Genomic DNA, 22607 nt, shown 5'->3' on the forward strand with positions numbered 1-22607 from the left:
AATAGGAATATGGTCAATTGGTCAAAAGCAGTCATCAGGTGATATGATATCCTAGTTCATAAATTTGCATGACAACTGCTCTGGATACTTTTACTAAATATAATTTAATGGAATTTTGAAGTAATATGTTGAAAACACAAGGTGCCAACCAACTTCAAAGGTGATTGGAAATCTGACGAAACAGTCTTGATTGTTTGATATAGTTTCATAAACGAGTAACAATTCTTGGAGTAATTAAAGCCCAGTTCAGACTGTGTGCCAGTCCCCTGTAATAGGGCACAGGAACTAGTTTGAACTCAGATTTTTGTTGGTGCCCAAGCAAAAATCTGGGCACAGGTACCACCTCCAGGGGAAGTACTTGGGCAGCATTCCTGAGCACAGGCACTGGTCTGAACAGGCTTTTGTCAGTTCCCTGACACTTTTTCGTCATGCCTACCTGCAATACATTGAAGAAAATGGCGGGCGCTAAATTGACGAATGAGACCACGATTGCTCCTTGGGCACCAAGAAGTCTGAACAATGTTGTTTAGTGCCTGGGCACAGGCAGCTAGTCGGAACAGGACCTAATAGGACATCAAACCTCCTCCATGGATTTTCTTTTCTTCTCTTCATGTATTATAATAAGGGGAGAAGTCTTAAAATTATCATGTTCAAAACTACCATTTATCATTAATGGTGGCTGATATTCTTTTATTTTCATGGTTATTAGCCTTACTAGTTGTGTTACTTTTGTTAGGGGCATAAAGACTCTACCTTCATCTGCCCACCTGTGGAAAGGACTGTCATTCAAGAATTGGCCTTTCCAGCCACAGCACAAGATACTTCCAGAGCGCAATTCCTCAGTCTGACAAGACCGATGGATGCCAATATGAGTTTTGTTAGTATGTGCAAAACTCAACAGAATCTTTGCTATAAATTAAAGTGAGGTCAGTGGGGATAATTAGCATAATATAAAAAAAGAATTAAAATTGGCCGCCACTTATTAAAAGGTATATTATATGAGGATTCTGATAGGACTCAAAGTACCACTAAACAGGCATCAATTTATGAACACTGATTCTGTAGTAATGATGTTCAGAGCATTCTGGGGCATACACAACCTCAGCAAACAAAGATGCACCATAATCATTTTTTACAAACCTTTGATTTTATTGAGCAAAATTTATTACAAGCACAGTCTCCATAAATAACATGAATGAACAATCAGCAGACACTCAATTGTCTGAATATCAGACACCGCCATTACATGTAAACACACAAGATTCAAATAATATTATGTGATCTAAAGCTAAGGCTTGTCACAATGTCAAACAAGTTAATTTATTATCATTCTACAATAATAAATTTCTTTAGTGTATTATTGGTACACTATATATTACTTCCTTGTTGCAAGAAATTCAAAATCTGATGATAAACAGTGTTCACAATATTCTACCATAAAAGCCATTATATTTCTAAAAGTTAAAAATAAATAATTTATTAATAATAATTATATTATTCTATGTTTAAAAATTGTGTGAAGCTGCAAGTGAAAGCCAAATTTATTTTTTTTTAATTTAATGCACTTTATTCAAATTTTTTAAAATATAACTCAAGCTAACCACACAGTGCAAATTCATTTTCTTCACCATGACATGCGGACCATAGTCAAGGTACCTCCCTCAAAAAAAATAAAATAAAATAAATAATAATAAAAAAAGGTACTTCCCTCAAGTGCTGGAAACATGAATAATACACTTTTCCTCTAGAAGACTAGGAGACTAGGGAAACGCCCATTGCAAATGCTATAGACTGCAAAACAGTCATTTTTCCCCTCTTAATTTTCTCTTTTAAATCAATTGAAAGGCACAAAGCGAAGCATGAGTGCCTCTCTCCAGTCCCACCATCCCTTTATACACTCGCTCCAGACCTTTTGTTGAAGAAATTCCCCACTACAATCAACTCTCGCCTTGCGGACACCACGCTATTACAGACACCCCGATAATACGGACAGCAGCTAAATTCACTAAAAAATAAATTTGAGACATTTGACTGAAATAAATTCCCGCTATTACGGATTCTCGCTATTAAGGACACTAACTCGTGGTCCCGAGGGTGTCGGCAGTAAAGAGAGTTGACTGTACCTGGTAAATGCTCACAGTATGTTTAGGGAGGGAGTGTGGATGTTAAGGGTTCAAATTGATTGGTGCAAAACTTTGTGGTAATTTATGAAATGAGAGCCATCTAGGTATGAGGCAGGGTTTCAGCTCTAGTGATTTTTTTGTGACTTTCTGGTTTAACTGCAAAAGCATTATTAATTTATACAACCTTTTAAACGTTTTAAAAAAAGCATTTATTTAACTTTTTTTTTTCACTACAATTAAAGTATATTTTAGAAGTTTTCTTTATTGTAGCTGAACTTGACGCCAGTCTTTGAATCACTGCACTGATTTGACATCTTGTGTAGGATGTGGGATAGAACACTAGGTCCACAGAAAAATACTCCAATTTCCTTCCTGAAAATAACAAGGGGACAAAAAAAAAAATACTTCACAGAATGACCTGGTGTAACTATGAGTAACATACGGCCACAGCATAGTGCTAGGTATGGCTCCCAGGAAAATCATTATCTTGACGTAAAGATAACAATCACTCTGTGTAAAAATAGACTGAGATGATGATGATGATGATGATGATGATTAGTGCAAATTAAAGTAAAATACAACAAAAACATTTTGCAGACAACCTCCCAATGACAGGACAACTCTATTAATTTCCAGGAAAAATCAGACTCCAAATTGTTGCAGTCTTCTGCAAAAGTGTGAATGAGGAAAACTGTCTGTTAACTCTCTTGACTGTGACTGACTGCATAATTTTTTATTTTCATTTTTTTTTTCAGACTCTACTTGTAAAATAATATAATTAGATTCATAAGCCTCATGCAAGCAATCTGTTCTCCTACTCACCCACTGTGTTCCTTTGCGATACCCTTAAAAATGTCGTCCCATTTCGGTCTCCCATATTTTGTCTTTGCATCCAACTGAGTGATATTGTCTTTAGCCCCCTGGTGCATGCTGGTTTGAATGGCCTGAAAGGGAATAACAGTTTGTATAGACCTCAAGTTATGCAAAAATGGCTGACACTTTAATATTTTTTGCCTGCATTCAAAGTAGCCTGGTAAAAGATTCTTTTGATTTTTGAACTTAAGAACTCATTACTGAAGACATGGCCTCAAAATACGAGCAATCTTGATTTTTTCATGTCCAGTATTTTATATTTGAATCGAAGAGATGTTATAAAAGTACCTAGATGTGTATTTTCCACCTGTTAGCATTGCTTAATGCTGCTTTGTGTTTGTTTTGCAGCCGCTTTGACTAGTTAATTATTATTTAATGTAAATTTTCAATGCAATGTAATTTCGAAGTGAGCCGTCTCAATGAGTTTTTTTTTTCTCTTAGGGAAAACTTTGACAATAAAATATGTTTAAATAAAAAAAAATACAAGCAAATGTATTTTAATAGTTACATGATTGTTTTGCGTAATAATGTACAGCTGTCAATGTGGGTTAACTGTGGGTGCCGCAAATAAGCACCAAAAAACACGTACTTTAGAAAAGCTACATTATTCATTACAAATTATTATAAGTTATTGCCTTTGGAATTTTTAAGTAAACTATTGATTTGAACAGAAAATTATTATAAACAAAAATGAACAGAACAGAAAAATTATTATGAAAAATTATTATGAACAGAAAATTATTATAAACAAAAATTATTATAATTAAATAAGTAAATAAGTCTTCCAGTGATGGCAGGTTTCTTTCACAGGTCACGGGTCACAACTACAGGTCACTGTGATACTTCTAAAAGACCTGTCCTTCCAGTGGATTGCGGAAAGTGAAACCCACAGCCACGACCACCATTGATCATGGGTATTGGGTGCTGCGGACTGAATTGGACTTTTGTCTGAGTACTTCTTTAAGTGCCTTACCAATTTGTTGTCCCAGCCTGTGAGGTAGATGTTGTATTCCACAAAACCATGCATGTTCATCTCAGCCATCTAAAATTAGTAAAAAGTCAATTTTTACTGCCTATAGATAGTGGAATGAATTACACAAGAATTGAAACCTTAAGTGACTTCAAGTGGCAAGCAATAAAAGACAATACAATGTTTCTGTCTCAGGACTAATGGTCTGGTAGTTGCCGCCCTTGCAAATTTAACATGATTGAACTTCTTGAGGATGGTTCCTCCTTTTGCTACTGCGCATATGTTCTGCACCTCTTGGGATGGTCTGAAAAACTCAGATTTCTTTATAGGAAGGTGCCTACTAAAGCAGAAAACGTTTTGCGCGGTTTATGAATGTGCGGGAAAAGAAAATCTGAGTAAGTGTTATTGAAGTCCAAAAAGAAAATTGGGGATAACCATGCATTTTTCAGGGATAATTAAGTTTCAACTTGGAAAAAAATTCAATCTGTATTTTAAATCATTTTACAAAATCAATATTGTTGATTAGTTATCTTTGAAAAATGCGTGGCTACCAGTCCAACCGACTTTCAACAGCTCCACAATTAATGCATCTTTCCCCACTTAAATAGGTGTTTAAGCGATTAAATGGAAACTTAAGATTGTAGCCTTTCTATCTTTGTTCACATTAGATAATAATTTTACCTGAATTTCCAAGCTCTTTAGGAGATCTCCAAACCATTCAAAGGCATTTGTATCTCGGCAGATCCAGTAGAAGTATACTTTCTTAATCTTCAGGTCATTGTAGCCTTGGTTGTGGCGACACCTAGCAAAATTAATGAAAAACAACATCTCAGTACACAACATTTAATGGCAAAAATATTTTCAAATGATTGTTTTGCAAACTTAAGGACTGGCACCACTACTGTGATCACTCCTGCTCCCTTGGATTATTAATAATTAAGTCTAGTTTACTTTTCAGCCAAGTTTTACACTAATGTACTCACCATACAGATTTCAAGATTGAAGCGAATGGAGTGACTCCAATTCCAGCACCAATACACATCACAACATCATACTTGAAGACATCCTGCAACAGATATATGGATCACACGTCCAAATCACAAAATAATTATACTTAATTAAACAAGTTCATTTTCTAAATCTAAAAAGCAAACCTTTGATAGAATCAATGCTATCTGGTACCTTGCTGGGTAACTTACCATCATAAAAAAAGTACCAGACAAAAACTATTACCCCTACATAATTACCGGTAAATAAATATGTCTCTTAAAAACCTTATTTCTCGACTATAAACCTTGCCGGAAAAGGGGTATATTGATGATCTGGACTTAGAATCCAAATTTGTTCAAATACACTAATTAGCATGCAAACTGGTTAGCACATTAGAGACATACAATGTACAAAGGCTTGAATTCAATGAATTAGCTTACATTTTTGCTAAAAACTCATTTGACAAGAAACTAAAACAAAAGAAGATCTGCATGATTCTTGATTAATAATCCTTTTGTTTGGCTTTTATATATTAAGCACAGAAGAAAGAACTCGTTCACTCTTTGCTTGAGTTAACCAGTTCAGTTTTCGGGCAAAAATCATAGTCCGACCACTAATTCATCCAAAAGTACTTACAGTGCTTGACGTACCAAAAGGACCATCTACAGCCAGCCTAAAATATTAACAGTTCAGATAGTTTTTACACTGCTTCTTTAACAGAAAAACTTTTGCTAAGGTGACTATTAAGTTATTGATTGTCGTAATTCTTCAGTCATTCATCCAAATTAATGGACAGGTTCAGCTTATAAACTTAAAATCACATACGATCCACTGGTTATCTGATGGGTTATCCTGTTTAAATATTATCATGATTATATTTACCGCAACATTTAGAGTTGTTCTTTATTATTTATTATTATTAAAAATAGCCAAGATCAGTTTGCAGTTTACCGCATGTTACTACTGACAAAAAAAATTGTGTTCAATTGTGTTCAATTATTGAACACTAATTTTGTGGGAATAATACACATTGCATTGCATTAAGTCAGATTAGTCACAAGAGGGACAAACCAACTGAAGGAAACTACAAAAAAGAAACTGACAGATTACCTTGGACAGTCTGCGACATCTCTCACTGAGCCACTCTTACTATCAAGCCCAAATTCCTTGTGTAAGCTGTCTAAAGGAAATACAACAAAATGGTTATAATGAAGAAATCAAGGGAAAAGAAAAAATACATTATTTTAAGTAACTGTTTTGATTCTTAATTAATTAAAGGGAAAAAATGAAGCACAAATCAGAAATTATTAAGTAATAAATTATGATCACTAGCTAATATCATGATAGAATTTGCAATTTGCAAATTTGTATACTTGTATTTATAAATACAGAGGCTGGAAGTCACATAATTGCCAGCATTTTCCCAGGAAATAAAAACTAAACAGAAATTAAATCCATAATTTAAATTTAGTTTTCAGCATTAGTGACCCACACTCCCCTAGGATTTCCAATCCCTTCTGTATGTGGGCATCTACTACATAAACAATAACAACGTCGTAAAAACTTAAAATGAGTTAGGCTGAAAAATTAATAAAATTAAATTTTATCCTAACTCCAAAATTGGCTTGACAGAGAGCTCCAAAAAGGGGATAGACAGAGGGATAAAATCAGACAAATTAGGCCCAGATCAAACCTTACAATTAAGGTACACGAGGAGTCCGAGATTGACATTTGAATGAACTGTCAAAATAATGATTATAGAGCTTACTTAAATCTGTCAAGCAGAAAAACAAACTATACAAGCAGTATCTTTCAAACCCCTCTCTCTGGAACGAAGCGAAATATAAAAAATATAAGAACAAACTGAATCACTCCCTACGAATCGCGAAACGTTTATATTATGATAAGAAGCTAAGCGAGTCAAAATCCAATATTAGAGCCACTTGGCGTCTGCTTAATGAGGTCCTAAACAGCAAGAAATTGAGACCTAAACCCAACTCTGTGTTTAAGGTTGATGGCCAAGATATTTCTGACCCAATGGAGATTGCTAATCGATTTTGTAATTACTTCAGTAATATTGGACCAAACCTCGCTAAACGAATTCAATCTACGACCTCATATAAGAATTTTCTTTCTGGTCATTTCCCTCAGTCAGTGTTCCTAAATTTAGCAACTCAGGAGGAGATTATAGATATCGCATCGAAGTTTCCGGCTGGAAAATCGGCTGGGTATGACAACATTCCTATGTCTATCATAAAGCGATCTATATGTAGCGTTTCCTCTCCATTAACACACATTGTAAATCTCTCCATTACTCATGGTATCGTCCCGGATGAATTGAAAATTGCCCGTGTCGTACCTATTTTTAAATCAGGTGACAAAGCTCTCTTCAGCAACTACAGACCTATTTCTGTTCTACCGTGCTTTTCAAAGTTTTTGGAACGAATAATTTACAACCGTATTATAAATTATCTCAATGACTTCGATGTCTTATGTGATAATCAATATGGCTTTCGAAAAAATCGCTCTCCTAGCCTTGCGCTTGTCGATTTGTGTGACAAAATTTCTTCTGCATTTGATAGAAAAGAACACGCCATTGGAGTATTCCTAGATCTTTCGAAAGCGTTCGACACGGTAAATCACGACATTCTTTTTGACAAACTCAATCATTATGGGATCCGTGGTCTGGCACTAGAATGGGTCAAAAGTTATTTTTCTGTGAGGACACAATTTGTCGAATTTAATAACGTTAGATCTGCCCCACAGGGGATTTCCTGTGGGGTGCCTCAAGGTTCTATTCTTGGTCCCTTATTTTTTATCCTGTATGTTAATGATTTGAACAATGCTTCCCTGCTTGATGCAATCTTGTTTGCTGATGATACAAACCTATTTATCTCCCATAATGATCCTGTTTACCTAACTAACACATTAAATAGAGAATTAAACAAATTGTCAACCTGGTTTGCAGCAAACCGGCTCTCCTTGAATTTAGCCAAGACTAATTTTATGGTATTCAAGCCCTGGCAAAAGAAGCAATCCTTTGAATTTCAAGTTTTCATAAATGAGCAGCCTATCCTTCGTGTTTCTGAGACCATGTTCTTGGGTGTTTTTACTAGATGACAATTTGACCTGGAAATCTCATATATCCTTAACAGCAAATAAATTATCCAAATCTATAGGTATTATTCATAAATCTAGGTTTTTTCTCTCTACTCACTCCCTTCGTACTTTATACAATTCTATGATCCTTCCATATTTATATTATTGCAATTTAGCTTGGGCTGGTACCTATAAGTCAAACCTTCAAAGAATTGTAACCTTACAGAAACGTGCGTTAAGAATAGTAAGCAATTCCACATACATTGCCCATACTGGCCCTATCTTTAAGGAACTTAAACTCTTAAAATTTCATGATATCCATTCGTTTCAATTAGGTTTTTTTATGTTTTCATTCAAGAACTCTACATTCCCTTCCAAATTCAATAACTTTTTTTTACTGAATAGTCAAATCCATAATTATAATACTAGGAATGCTCAGTCCTTCCGCTTGCCACTGTGCAGAACGAACACCAGGAAGTTTTCAATTTACTTTCAAGGTCCAAACTTTTATAATTCGCTAACTTCTGACATAACTAGTTCTCCCTCCTCCGCTTCTTTTAAAAGAAAGCTTAAAGAATTTCTTCTTTCTAGGTATTAACTTCTGTAAGGCTGTAATTCTTAACTAACTTACTTAATATGTGTGTGTGTACGTGTGCGCGGTCAAAGTTAATTTACCATAAGTCCATATTGTAATTCTAATATAAGATTAGTTAAGTGAGGAAGCCTGACTTGTTATAAGCTTCGTGGTTTCTTTCAGGTTTCCTCGCCATTTATTTTCTTTCTTCAATTTTTTTCTTCATTTTTTCTTCCCATCTGTAAATGTTGTGTATATGGCGAAATAAATATTGTATTGTATTGTATATTTATTATTATCTGGGCAGACCGAAATATGTACTGGATTCAGCACATGAAAAGTTTCATGTTTAAACTAGGTTTACTAATCTTGAAACCAGTCTCATTTATCACATTTTTGTCAAAGATGGATTATCAGTTAGTTCAAATAAGGCTTCAGTGGAACAAGTAACAATGCAATGATGTCATACTTGTCCAGTCTCCTGCATCTCTGATGTGAACGCTGAAATATGACTCTTCTGGTGCCTACAATAAAGAAGTTGTTACTGACCTACAGAGTCAAACTTAATAAATCACACAATTACGTACATCAAGTTTTTAGTGTGATCACTGTAAATGGAATTTTAAATGCGGAGGTGCAATATGAGGAAAGGTCTCTTGAGAAGAGAGCATCTTCATTTTTCAGTTAAAGATGGCAAAAAATATCTTGAAATAACAGCCGGAAAAGTTGTGGTTAACAGCAGGTGAATAAATTTTTGAAAATAGCACAATGTTAAGCTACATTTTGCAGAAGTACAGTGTACACCATCCCGCTTTTTGGAATCAAAATGTGGGACAGATGGAAGTGAAAATGGCAAGAGCCAACAGGGTTACATTCTAAAGGCCAGGCACTGGGAAAATTGACCAGCTGTGAAAATACATGATTTTACCTGACTGCGTGTTTTGAACACCTCTTTCAAATAACAAGTCAAATAAACCCAACATTTCAATGACAGACTGTCTGGTGGGCTTTTTTGTTTAACTTTGTTTGCTAATTTATCATTGATAATATACCGTTAAGAGAAAAACAGTTTTACTTACAGATGTCAAAGTGAAGGGGTGCCATTCCAGATGCGAAATCTTTGGACACTTTAAGAAAATGTACTGAGGAAAATAAATGAAAAAATAAATATTAGTTACGATAAAAAATAAATAAATAAATAAATAAATAAAGAGATCTACTTTCAAGATAAAAGGATGCTTTTTTAAAGAATAATTGATTGATTGTAAAATGATACATTCTTTTTTAAAAAATAATTGACTGATTTTCAAACAATAATATTATTGTTTTAAAATCAGTCAACTGATCAACAGTACTGATTAAAACAGTATATTAATCAAAAGGGTCATTAAATCTTTGGACAACCTACATGTACATTGTATACCTGCTGTCTTTGAAGTGCTTTAAAACTCTGAGCAGCCAGTTCTCTTTAGACAATAACTAAAATACAAAACTAAGTTTCCAACATGATATGCCAAAACAGAGCTCATTTGGTACGGCTAAAACTGCACACATGCCTCCCCTGCACCAAGCACTTCAAACAAAATAATTCTCCATGGCTGGTTTTTTATTGTTAACAATATGAATGTCACCACAACTTAATGCTCAGTCAATGCTTCCACTGAAGCAAAACAGTTTGCATGGCTGTTGCTATGGGTAAATTATTGGTAATTTCACATTATTTAAACAAGACGAGAACCAATTACGGCTCAATGTTCAACACACAAAAATAAGTCATATGTAAACAACCGCTGACTGAGCAAACTTTTGCTTTCCTTTTGAGAATATTTTGACCAAAATAATCACCTCTGCCACTCTAACAACAGTGACTCATTTTTTTCTTCATTCCTACCTGGCCAGCCTCACATGTAAAGCCTTCTTTCTTCATTTGAATCTCAAGCACTTTTGAAGGATGTTTCACGACCTTTCACAAAAATTAAACATACGTCAACACCTGACAATATTTGCCTTAAAACGTTTTTGTCACACATCATACATGCTTATAACTTGTTTAACAAAATAATAATAAAGAACAAGAAATGTACATTTATTATCAAATTTGTTATTTTAAATAGCTCACCTTAAGTATCCTCACTTTTTGAAAAGATCTGTATATTCTCAGAAGGCGCTCTAAGGAATACACGATCATCGGGAAAATGACAAACTTCCAGGTCTAATTTAAGGAAGAATCAAATGAATTATTAGTATTTAATACTTTATTAAATAATTATTACTAATTATTATGACTTTCAATACCCTGAGACAGAGTTCTAGCTTAATTCTTATAGCTGTACTTCCCAGGGCACAAAAAGAAAGTTTTCTAGTCAGTACTAAGCCAGGTTTATTTTAGAAAATTGGCCTGGGAGTGCCAAGTAGTCCCCCTTCAGCAATTTGAGAGGGTATTTCTTGTGAGAGGGGACTGACTTCTCCTACAGAACATAGCAATTAAATTATTATATCCTAACTAAGGTGGTGCAAAATTCAGCATTTACATGTACATGAAACTTGAAAAATTTTTTCCTTCAACTCATAAAATTCCGGATTGGAATACATTAAACACATAGCTAGAGGCTAAGAAAAGGAGCATCTCAACATTGTTTTAAAATAATCTTGCAGGATTTAAAAATTAATCTTTCTGTGCTACACATCTGAAAATGCTATGCTACAAATTAAATTTAATCTGCTATCAAAGTAAGCAAGTTCAAGTTCCATATTTTCAAATTAATTTTCTAGGGATTAAAGGTAAATTCCACTCAGAAAAATGAGCAGCCTCTATGGTCCTCTGTAAAGAATTTCCACAAAAAAAAAAAGATTGCACACTTATGGTAAAATTTCTTATTATGTAGCTGAACGAGTCTGACTCAGGAAAAGGAGTGCTCTTGTTGGCTCACCAACAAGACATGTATGGGACATGTATGTAATGATGACAAGGATGGACCATGCACAAATAATTGCAGCAATGGAAGGTCATTCAATATTTTAGCTTAATATTATTCATGATCAACTCCATCTCAAACGTTGTTAACATTTTGTCTTGATGAAAATTTGATGCTAATAATAATAACATTCAGATTTCAACTTACCCTAACTTAATATAATAATGAAACACCTTAAATTTATTCGTATTTTAAAAACTAGCTTATCAAATAATAGTTATGTAAAGATTTTTACCCACCATTGCTCCAGGTGCAGTGAATTGCGGTCTGATTAAATAACAAGGATGTGTATGGTTCTCCCAAAGCTTTACATCTATGCACATCTCTGGATCATGCTCTTTCATATTGGTTTGGTAACGCAACAAATCCCTACGTCAAAATTAGAGCATAATGTTATAAACAATGTAACATTATGACAAATTATTTATAAATAATATTTAATAATAAATTACTGAACTTTAGAGAACACTAACATTAACAAATTAACATAAATCAATTAACATAAATCAAAGCCCATCTTACCCGGTTCCATGTACCACAAGGCAGCCAAAGAAGACAACAAACAAATGGTGTGTGAACCAGAAAGTCTCAAAGTAGGATCTCCTGCAAAAAAGTAATACCAGCAGAGAGTTTTTCTCTTTAGTTACAAGATTTGAGAAATTAAGAAATTGGTTATTATCAGTCTTTTATAATAATAATAATCTTTATTGAGGAAACTTTTTCACAAAATATGGTTTTCGAAAAGGACCTCAAATAAGGACCTTACGAGAAATGTAACATTTGAATAGATGTAAATGCACTCACACCTGAGTCTTTATAATGCTAGATAAATTATTCGACAAGCAACTGGCAGATTAATCGTTCAATTAATTCAGATAGAACAAGATTTGCTCTGACGAAGGGCTAACGCTCGAAACGTCAGCCAGGGTTGTCACAAAGTTTTGAAGTAAGTCAGGCCTTATTGTTGGAGTAGGCCGCTGAGTCTGACATCTCTTTAAAAGAATCAGACAAATAGCCCAGCAGAGTAGCCAGCCAAGATCATGAAGTAGTGATTCTAGCTAGCTGCCAGCCTGCTCCTTTTGACAACCATTATCAGCACTAGAATCTCTTAACGGTGGCCAATTTACCTTTCATTATCAACAGATCTACTCCCCACCGACACAGCATCACAGTTTCTTATTAATAAGAAACTAACCCTCTTATCTTGTTATTTGTTTTAGAAAAGCTAAGTATACTTTTTTTACTGATATGAAGCATGTACCTTATGAGTTCAGTTGCCGATGAGACCATGAGAATTAAAGACAAGGTCATAATCACACCTGACACTCCAGCCACTGAAAAATAAATAGCAATTATTTTATTATTATTCAGAACATTTAGGGAAAAACATTAATTCAAGAATAGAAAATTAATGTATTTCATATTTAACTAATGTCTGTAGTCACTAACTGCCTTCCCTCAATCTCGAAAAATGTTGATATGTACCTAATCATCAGTTACTTCCTGGGAGGGGGAAGGGACAAGTAGACCTTTTAATGGGCAACTATATGTAGATTTGATTCATTTGATAATTTGCCCTTCAAGAAGGAGGAAATGGGGAGGTTTGTTTTCTAATGCTGTACTCCTCTGGAAAGTATAGGGGCCTTTGTACAACAAGAAGCCATGCTGCAGACGTTACAAATGAAGGGCATTTACAGATTACTATACATGAAGTTTCCGAGGGTCATCTTGTGCTGAGTGTTCTGCAGAGTTTGACAATGGCAGATTCTGTAAGCTCAGGTATTGTCATGCAAATCCATCCAATGATCCAGTGTGATACAGTTGTCACATAATAATAATATTATTATTAATATGTGACCACAGTTCTTGTGATGTGTTATTTTATCTGTAAATACACGACCCCACCAGCTCTGCTGAATACTCCATCGTGTTTAAATATAGTGCTCAGTTCAGTTCAGCTCAGATGCTGATGACAGAGGGCCTGGCTATTAAGTTCACAATTTTTACTGTGATGCCTCTCAAGGAGGAGCAGCAAATTCCAAAATTTCCTATTGTTTTGTGTTCCCTTCCAAGAGGGGGAAATTACCATTTTCAAAGTCCCCTCCCGTGTCGGAGGTCCCCCCCCCCCCACCCCCTCAGAGGATGGCTGGTGATAGGTACATTTATTTAGAAGTTTAATAGGCTGGAAGTGTTTTATCACAGGAATACCATGTGCATAATAAGTGGTTTGCCTGTGTATTACAGTTAAGACCAAACTAGTAGCAAAGGGACCTGTTTCTACTAGTTAAAAAAATTAGCTCAGAAAATTATTATGAATTTAATTTTGTGTGCAGTTATTTTAATAATTATTGTAAGCTCACCTGTCTTAAGCAGGCCTGTCACAGGATCCTGCAAATGAAAGAGTACATTGTTACTTAGCCATAGTTTATATCAAAGCTGCTATATATAACTGCATGTCTTTTTTTACCTTTTATAGTTTAAATTCCACAACATTGAATTTTTACAATTAAAATAAAAAACAATGCAAAAAAAGAGAAAATTTGATGTCACGAAAACTTTCATATTTGTAACAAAGCGTTTAATAATAGTACATGTAATTGTCTCAATTTGATCATTTTATTCTTAGTCAAACTAAATCAACTAAACAGTATTGAGAGGCATAAAATACAGCAATATTAAATAAACTCACAACTCCAACTTCTCTTATTGGGTTAAGCCATGGGTCATCTAGCTGGCTCAGATGTTGCTCAATCTTTGCCACATCTGTTGAGAAGCTCTCTGTGAGGTTTGTCAAGTTAAAATAGTGTCCACAGATATGCACCACTGAAACCAAACATGGACAAAAAGTAATAAAATTGACAATAATATCATCATGCATTGAATATTTGTTTTAAGTTCTCTTCAAAATAGAACAGTCATTGAATAAAGCTTGGATAAATTATATAAGGTTAACAGACTTTGCAATCACTCACTGACCAGTAAAGAAGCAAATTGTGTAAGCACAGTATTTGTGGAAAGTTACATGTACCGGTATATACATATTTAGAAGTTTTAGGCTGGAGGTGTTTTATCACAGGCATACCATGTAATAAGTGGTATACCTGTGGATTAACTGAATGGTCAACAGTCAAGACTGAACTAGTAGCAAAGGGACCTGTTTCTACTAGTTAAAAAAACTAGCTCAGAAAATATTATTATTATTGAATTTAATTTTGTGTGCAGTTATTTTGTGAGCTACCGGTAATAAGTTATATTCTTGTCCGGCCAACAGTCTTGTTATATCTCCAAAACAAAACAATCACAGTCACAAATAGGCTTGGATAAATTATATTAGGTTAGCAGACTTTGCAATGGATTACTCACTAGTAAAGAAGCAAATTGTGTAAGCACAGTATTTGTGGAAAGTTATGTTCTTGTCCAACAGTCTTGTTATATCTCCACACCAACCACGCTAAAACAAAAAAAAGACAAACACTTGCAGTGCTTAACATATATTTTAGTAGAGGGAGGGGCCATGTACCCCTGGCTCATGGCTGGACTCCTGAGCCTCTTCTTGTCATTAGGCTATGTTCAGATGATTGTACCAGCTCGGAGAGCTCTGTATATCATTATAAAGGGCCGCAACACCTTTTATGGTTCAATACCTAATGTCACGGGTGATCTTAACTGTGGTTGTAGGTTTATTTTACTCACAAAGTAACAAATTTGTTACCTGTATGAAGCTCAATGCTTAACAGATACAGTATGAGTTTTGTTCATACTGTATCCGTGGGCGCTATCCAGACCACTTATTCATATGCATGCAAGTTTGGTTCCAAACCAATCTGACATCTATACCATCTAATGACAAGTTAACATGTTGCTGGATTTCAGAGATAAATGTAAGGTGTAACTGCAGATTTTGTTAGGGATTGAAAAGTGCCAGTACATACCATTCTTTTAAGATTCATGCAAGTTTTTACTGGTTCAATTTGGTACCAGGCACCGGTACAATCTTACATTAAGTATCTGGAGACAACAACGTTATGATAACTTGCACTCCCCCTCCCTCCCCCCCCCCCCCCCCCATACACCTCCATGCAGTACATGTAACTCAAATAACGTTTTTGTTCCTGCCCTCTGTAACATTAATAATATTGAGTGTCCTAAAACAATTTTCCTTGGATGGTCTATATTCCTGAGCCAGAGGGAGCAAATAATGATGACGAAGGAATTCATACTTACGTTGAGATTGCTTCGAATGAGAGAGATGATGTTACGGCACATGGAAAACAACACTAACATACAGTTAAAGTTCAACACCATTGCAGCACCGCGAGCAATAGGCAATCCACCCTATCAACAAAAACAGTAATTTCAGTAGTCTGACAGTAGGTACACATAAAGGATAGTGCCATCTACCTTGCAAGCCAAAATAAAACAAGCAACTCCATTTAGTACTCTCAAACTCTGCATTAACAATCAACACTGTATGGATATTAACTGTAAGAAATCAATTATGTACAGTACAAGTAGCTGTACCTTGATTATTGTTCTCAAATAAGTGTACTTCTTTGACATTCCATAATTCATGTACGTGGAGACAAAAAGTGCTACATTTATAATCATCCATATCATCTGAAAATATGAAAATTTTAAAAAGGTCAATAAAAGTATCCAATAGTGTTACAGTCAATCCATGTCACGCGTGACCAGTATTTCTGAGAATGAAATGAACATTCGAAATCCTCTTTGTAATGTCCAGCATTTGAATGGAATGTTGAACATTTCTCTGGAAATCTTTCCGAAAAAGACGCATAAATTTATCAGGAAAAAAGATTCAAAATACTCAAGGGAAACAATAATTTAATATTATTCTTGAAATACTTAATGCTGTAATGTAAAGAGAAAGTCATAGCTTTATACCGTCAATAAACTGGGAAATTTCTATGGGAACCCGTAAATCTCATTGTGAAGTTCCAGGAAATATCCATACCCCCACCACGGAGGGTATTTCACATAGGACCCCCCCACCCCCCAGGATTTTCCATTTTCGAGGTATTTTTTTAATCCCCCCACCCCTTCGGAAATTCCTCAAATACAGAGTACACCCCCACCCCCCTCTGGAAAAGTTTTATTTCAAAAGAACGCCTCAAAAATCAGTTTGATGTGAACATTTTAGAAATATCAAGAACTGCCTACACGAGGAGAAAATATGCGTTATCGAAGAACGCGCGTGCTGTTCAATTTCACCGGTAGAGTTTGCCAAAAAGCTCTTGATACTGAAATAATTGTTGTGTTTTATATTTACCTGTGGTCATTGACATTAAACTTTACCATTAGCTTCGCTGAAGATTTTAAATCTAAATTGTTGGAATAAGTCCGGCAATGCAAAAATGTATTTTCACTTTTAAAATTTGCATATGTCATGTTTATGTTCCTATGCAAATTTGTAGGAGATCAAAAGGATTATCGCTTTAGTTCTACTCAATCAATATTTCTCATGGTAATCATTCAGTCTAGTTATTTTAGTCGATAGTTTTCCTATTGAATCGGAATAGCTTGGACAAAATAAGCATTAGCAGGGCAGGGAGACAAATTGACCTTTCAGATCGTAACTTGAAACCGCAGACGAAATGGAGCTGCAAAACGAAATTAGCATGTTCACGTTCTTATGCAAATTTTGTATGAGATCAATAACGCATTAAAACAATGTTGAATTGGCTCTTTTTTGCTGAAGTTTGGCATACAAATTAAGTTAATAGTTTTGGCCTTTGAGTTGAAATACTTTGGACAAAATAAGTTTTAACACGGGTCAGTTTTGACAAACTGATCAATTGACCCTGGGAATTGACCTTTGCCCGTAACTTTATACACAAATAACAAACAAATATTTCAATGTTTTATGTTAAATTGGGGCTTTCACTTTACAGCCATACAAAAGTTTCCCTTTTAAACATTGGTAAAAATTCAATTGTAGCCTGTGAACAATATTTTTCTACGCAAGAAAGTTTCACAAACAACAGTTTTATAATAACTGAGTCACGCAACGCAGACATAGATTTCTTGTCTCACTTTAGCCTGCAGAGCAGGCGTATTTGGGGGTACGATAAAGGACATAACTCTATGCCGCCATCTTGGATGATAAAGCTGAAAGAGGGTTGGGGCGAGGCCAAAAAGGATTCCGAGGGAGAGGACGACGGGTTAAAAAAAGAGGAGGGGGAGGGGGAGAGGAGGGGAAAAAACCGCCCCTCGCCCCTCCTCCACTAGTCCCAATTCTCTACGCATCCAAAATGGCGGCCTTCTAACGCGCGTTCGAATGCGCCCAAAAACGCCTGCTCTGCAGGCTAGTCTCACTTGGACTACTTTGCTCACAAAGGCTTATCGGAGAAAGGAAACATGTTTTTCACGTAACAAGGGTTTCTTTAAAACAGTTAAACAAAGTTACGTCTTCAAGAAAGATCTACGAAGTTGCTAAGTTGGTAAGTTACAATTTTGAACAATTATGTCTGACATGAGCGTGAAGTTGACCCTCTGGAAACTTATCCAACCATTGACCCCACCTCCCCTCTGGAATTTCCTGGGCCATTGATCCCCCCCCCCCACCCCTCTGGAATTTCCAATTCCCTCCGTGGTGGGGGTATGGATATTTTCTGGAACCACACATTGGCGATGTTCAAAACTGATGTAAATTTCAAAACTCAGTTCAAATTTCAAAAATACCGGTCACACGTGATGTGGATTGACTGTAAATCAACATCAAAACTGACACTAACACCAAACAGAAACAGAAACGTTGACGTGTTTGATTAAAAGTGTTTCCTATGTTTGGATGTTTAATATATAGAGAACTTTGGAGTCCACTTTTGAGATCGCTGTAAGATGGAGAGAGAAAAAGGCACTGAAGGATGTGCAACATTTAAACAGGGTGTTCCTGTTGAGAGCCAATTGGCTTCCATTGAAGGCTGTAGTTTGACAGCCAAAGGCTCAGATTTCTCTTTATGATTTTAGCAAGAGAACATTTGTAAATATTTTGATATGTCTTATCCTGGCTATGCATCAATTCTAAATGGCTGATAAGTGTCAGTCGAAATTCAGTGTTCGTAAGACAAAATAATATTAGCCTAAGAGGTCAAGTTTCAAGGGCTTTTAATACAAGCTTGCTTAGCATAAAAAACATCAAATTTCCAAGGAAAACTAGTTGCTTTTAGTCCCAAGAAAGAAGTACTCTTTAACAACTGTTTTTTTTTATTATTCACCAAATAAATTTTCTTCTGGACAAAAATCACAGGAAAGGGCATTTAAAAGGGTTGAAATAGCACTACAAATAAAAAGATGAAAGATGTAGATGAAACTAACTGTTTTGTTAATGAATTATAAAAAAATTGCAAAGCTTGAATTCAAATTTTCAAGAAAAACAGTCAGACTAGTAGTTTCAAGACAGATTTGTTACTGTTCAGAACTAAATTTTCTACTGAACTAAAATAAAGAAATTTCGCATTATTTTTCAAATTGCAGCTCACAAATAAAAAAATAGGAAATTTTAGGTGAAGGGTGAAGGAAAATGTCAAATTTATTTGCAAACACACAGGATATAGAGACCATGAAAGTAATTTAACTTTTGGTTAATGAATCAGACAATAATGACATATGCCTCTTCTTTTTTTTGTGGGTGTGTTCTATAGATCCATCCAGATATTTTCCCCACATTGAGCTTGCTGCCTGTTAGGATCTCCCCGTGGATGAACACCATCATATCAAAGCCCTAACAGTGATCAGCATCAAATTTCTCTGTGTAATATATTTTAATATCAATGCTTATTTGACACATGAGGTCATGAGAATTAAGGATATCTTGATATTTTTGATAAATTCTCCCCACTTCCTTTATAAGAAATGTATGGGGACAAGCTAGGAGAATTTGTTCCTTGATATAAAAGGGTAAAAACAAATACCGGAATATCAGACTCAGAGGAAGTTTTATTATGGTAGTGGTGAACTATATATACTGTGTGATAGCAACAGAGACTGAGGGAGAGGCCCGTCAGTGAGGAGTTCTAACTGCCAAGAAAAGGGGGCAGGAACTGATACAAGACAGTCCATCCACTTCTATTTTAGTCTACAAGAATACTAGTCTTGAAACATTGATCACTGCAGGGCTCAACCACTGCCCCCAGTTGTTCAAAGAGAGGATAGCTTTATCCAGCTGACAAATCATTATCCAGTGGATAAAATGTGGTTGGAGTACATTTTATCTACTAGATAGCGATTTATCCACGGGATAAAGCTATCTGCTCTTTAAAAAGCTAGGACCAGGTTCCTAATAAAATTTACTGTTTTAGTAGGAAACACCAATACTCCCACACTCCCCCACCAGCACCACCCCACTCCCACTGGGTCTGGGTATGAATACTTTTGAGAACTTTACAATGAAGAAAGAGGTGAGAAAGTAAGAGCAGAGAAAGGTGTAATTTTCTTCTTTCTTCTTTTTTTTTTTTGGCTTTCTAAGTATTAAAGGCGGCAGTCATATATTGAACCATGATTTTTTATACCTTGACCATTGAACCAATTAGATTGCTGAAAACTAACATATCCTGCTGTGAGAATGCCATTTATTAATATTATAATAATAGAAGGGCTCCAGACAATAACATCCTGTTGGACAGCCATCTTTATTTTCTTTCATTTGTCTGAATAAGTTTGATCTGTATAATTATGGCCTTAAGCTAATTTTTTTTCTTTTCTTTGTTTTTCCAGATTGTAAATGCAGTTTGTTTCTATGAAAAATCCCATGGATAAGGGAACTTTTCCTTCAGGATGTAGTCAAAATGAATAATTCAAAAATACTTTTTTCCCTTACAGCTAATGAGGAAGTTTGATATTGACTGCAGTGCCAGTATGCATTATCATTTATCAATGAACCAAGACTTGATATTGGTGACTTTATTACTCATGCATGAATGAATCTAAATTAAAAAATATATTGGACCCTCTGACAAAACTGTTTTAACCACTACTAATAATACCGCTAAATAGAGCTTGAGAAACTGCCTCCTGAGGCAATCTTTAAGAGGCCTATGCATATTTACTCACAACGTAAATTGACGTATGTGTGGTTACAACCACAAGCAAACTTCTCTCAGATCATTGAGATTAAATAATGAATGAACAATATCAATAATTCACCTAAGTCATAATCACTTAACAATGTCTAGGATGATAAATAGAGCAAGACTCTATTCTGTTGAACATGTTTCTAACAAGTTTGGAGAAAACATCAAACATCGTCACCATCATAGTGCCAACTAGTCTAGACATCTTTTAACACTTGCTGCGTGACAGTGGTGTGCGGTTGCCTTTATAGTTTAACATTTTATGTTTAATATTCAACAAACTTTATGGGTGGTGATGGTAAATTTAGAACTTTTTGAGACAGCAAGCTTAGCAAATTTTCTTTGTGACTTTTTAGCCTTGGAAAAAGAAATTGAGACTGTGAGACCCCTGAAAGGCCACTAAAATTTTGTGGACATTTTTTTTTCTGAAAGACCTGATTAATGAATTCACTCCCCTAACTTAAGGGTCAGTCTGTGGAAGGAATCTGTCAAACAATTCTTTCCTGTGAATATGAAACACAGTAAATGTCTTGAAAAATGTACACTTTTGGACTGTTACGTGAGGATGTGAAGGAGTAATAAGAAAAACACAAATGAATTTCAAGATCAGACGTAACATTTACGTCCAAACCCCACAAAATTATGTCAGAATGAATGACACTTAGTCCTTCAGCATCAATACTATTGTTTATAACGTTGGTTACAATTCAAAACCCTCCTGAAAAACATTTTCCTCTTTAAAATTTCGGGGGAAAAAATGAAACATCACGACACGGCTACATTCTGCATATTTCTCTCTTCGCCTAACCGCAAATAGAGTAAAATGTTGGTTCCACTAGCTATTGAAATTATGCCCATGACAAAAATAAAACAAACGAATTCTTGGAGTTCGATAAATAAATTTTAGAGATCGTGCTATATTAAGTTTTTGACTGAATTATTCAATTAAGCTTATTTTGCGGGAAAAAAACCAGAATGCTTCCAAAACCAAAACGAAACTGACCTTTATAAAACTGAAGACCTTGCGATTGCTGTGGGTTGCTGTACTAAACAGTAACAGCGCAACAACAAAAACGATGCCTCTATCTTATGAATCATCTTATGAATTATCCTATGAAGTCAACGTTACAAACAGACAGATCCCGGAAAAGATACAACACCGCACATAAGCTTAAGCTTACCACAAAGACATATCTCGCTATGTCGTTACGTGAGAGAGCCATTCCTTAGTAATTTTTGTCGTCTAGAGCTTGTCTATCAGATTGGCCTGGGCAAAGGAACAGAAAAACAAAACACATGTTGATCACAAAACATTACATGTAAGATTAACTTTGATATTAAACAAAGACAAATTCAATCAAAAGTACTCATGGGCTACCGTGTACTACCGTGAGTCACGCCAAAAGCAAGCACGGGCTTCGGCTCTACAATCACTTTCTAATTTCTAGATTTTGACACAGTTACACATTAAGTGCTCCACCACGATCGTGTGTTAAGTTTACCAATGAGGTAACTGGAGCTAAATCAAGGAAATTAGTGCAACTGCATAGATATTAGCCTTTCGATAAAAAGTTCCGCCTACTTGGTTCCCCTTGACTGGATATAAGTCTGCTTTACTCGTTCCGTAAAGCAAGCGAAGCGGGAAACTTACAAAACACTTGGTACGGCTCGCTAGATAGGAGCGTTAAAGCCTGGGAACGAGTATGTCACGCCATCCAACACATCTTCGGAGACCCAGGGGTCGACCCAGGGGTAGATAGTGGGGCCGAAGACGAAGTCAAAACGTGCGGGAAAACAATCGACGAGGAAAAGTAGTTTTGCTCGTCGAGTTTTTAGCTGTCTGATCAGCCTTGCATTTGGTTTACTTTTTATTCAACATTGCTGATCCTGATCTACACGAAGATCCGGCCT

General features: G+C 35.5%; 1 protein-coding gene across 4 annotated transcripts; it reads right to left on the bottom strand.

Moving 5' to 3' along the window:
• Positions 1-1125: 1125 nt before the first annotated feature.
• On the bottom strand, positions 1126-22326 carry LOC146466474 (NADPH oxidase 2-like). Of its 4 annotated transcripts, none has more exons than XM_085127278.1 (21): positions 22085-22326; positions 21878-21950; positions 16126-16221; positions 15829-15939; positions 14968-15055; positions 14294-14427; positions 13965-13992; positions 12866-12938; positions 12127-12207; positions 11844-11973; positions 10749-10841; positions 10521-10592; positions 9709-9771; positions 9099-9153; positions 6067-6136; positions 5593-5629; positions 4950-5032; positions 4648-4768; positions 3970-4038; positions 2946-3067; positions 1126-2495 (listed from the first exon to the last, which is right to left on the bottom strand). In XM_085127278.1, the coding sequence occupies exons 2-21, from the start codon at positions 21917-21919 to the stop codon at positions 2372-2374; spliced, it is 1692 nt and encodes a 563-aa protein (XP_084983404.1). In that variant the 5' UTR covers positions 21920-21950; positions 22085-22326; the 3' UTR covers positions 1126-2371. The 4 variants fall into 4 exon arrangements, with proteins under 4 accessions (XP_084983404.1, XP_084983403.1, XP_084983401.1 ...); XM_085127277.1 differs by having other exon boundaries at positions 22075-22326; XM_085127275.1 differs by having other exon boundaries at positions 21878-21963; positions 22085-22325.
• Positions 22327-22607: the final 281 nt, after the last annotated feature.

Source organism: Pavona decussata, unplaced genomic scaffold (genome assembly GCF_977016875.1).
Source record: "Pavona decussata unplaced genomic scaffold, jaPavDecu1.1 SCAFFOLD_143, whole genome shotgun sequence".
Taxonomy (NCBI): domain Eukaryota; kingdom Metazoa; phylum Cnidaria; class Anthozoa; order Scleractinia; family Agariciidae; genus Pavona; species Pavona decussata.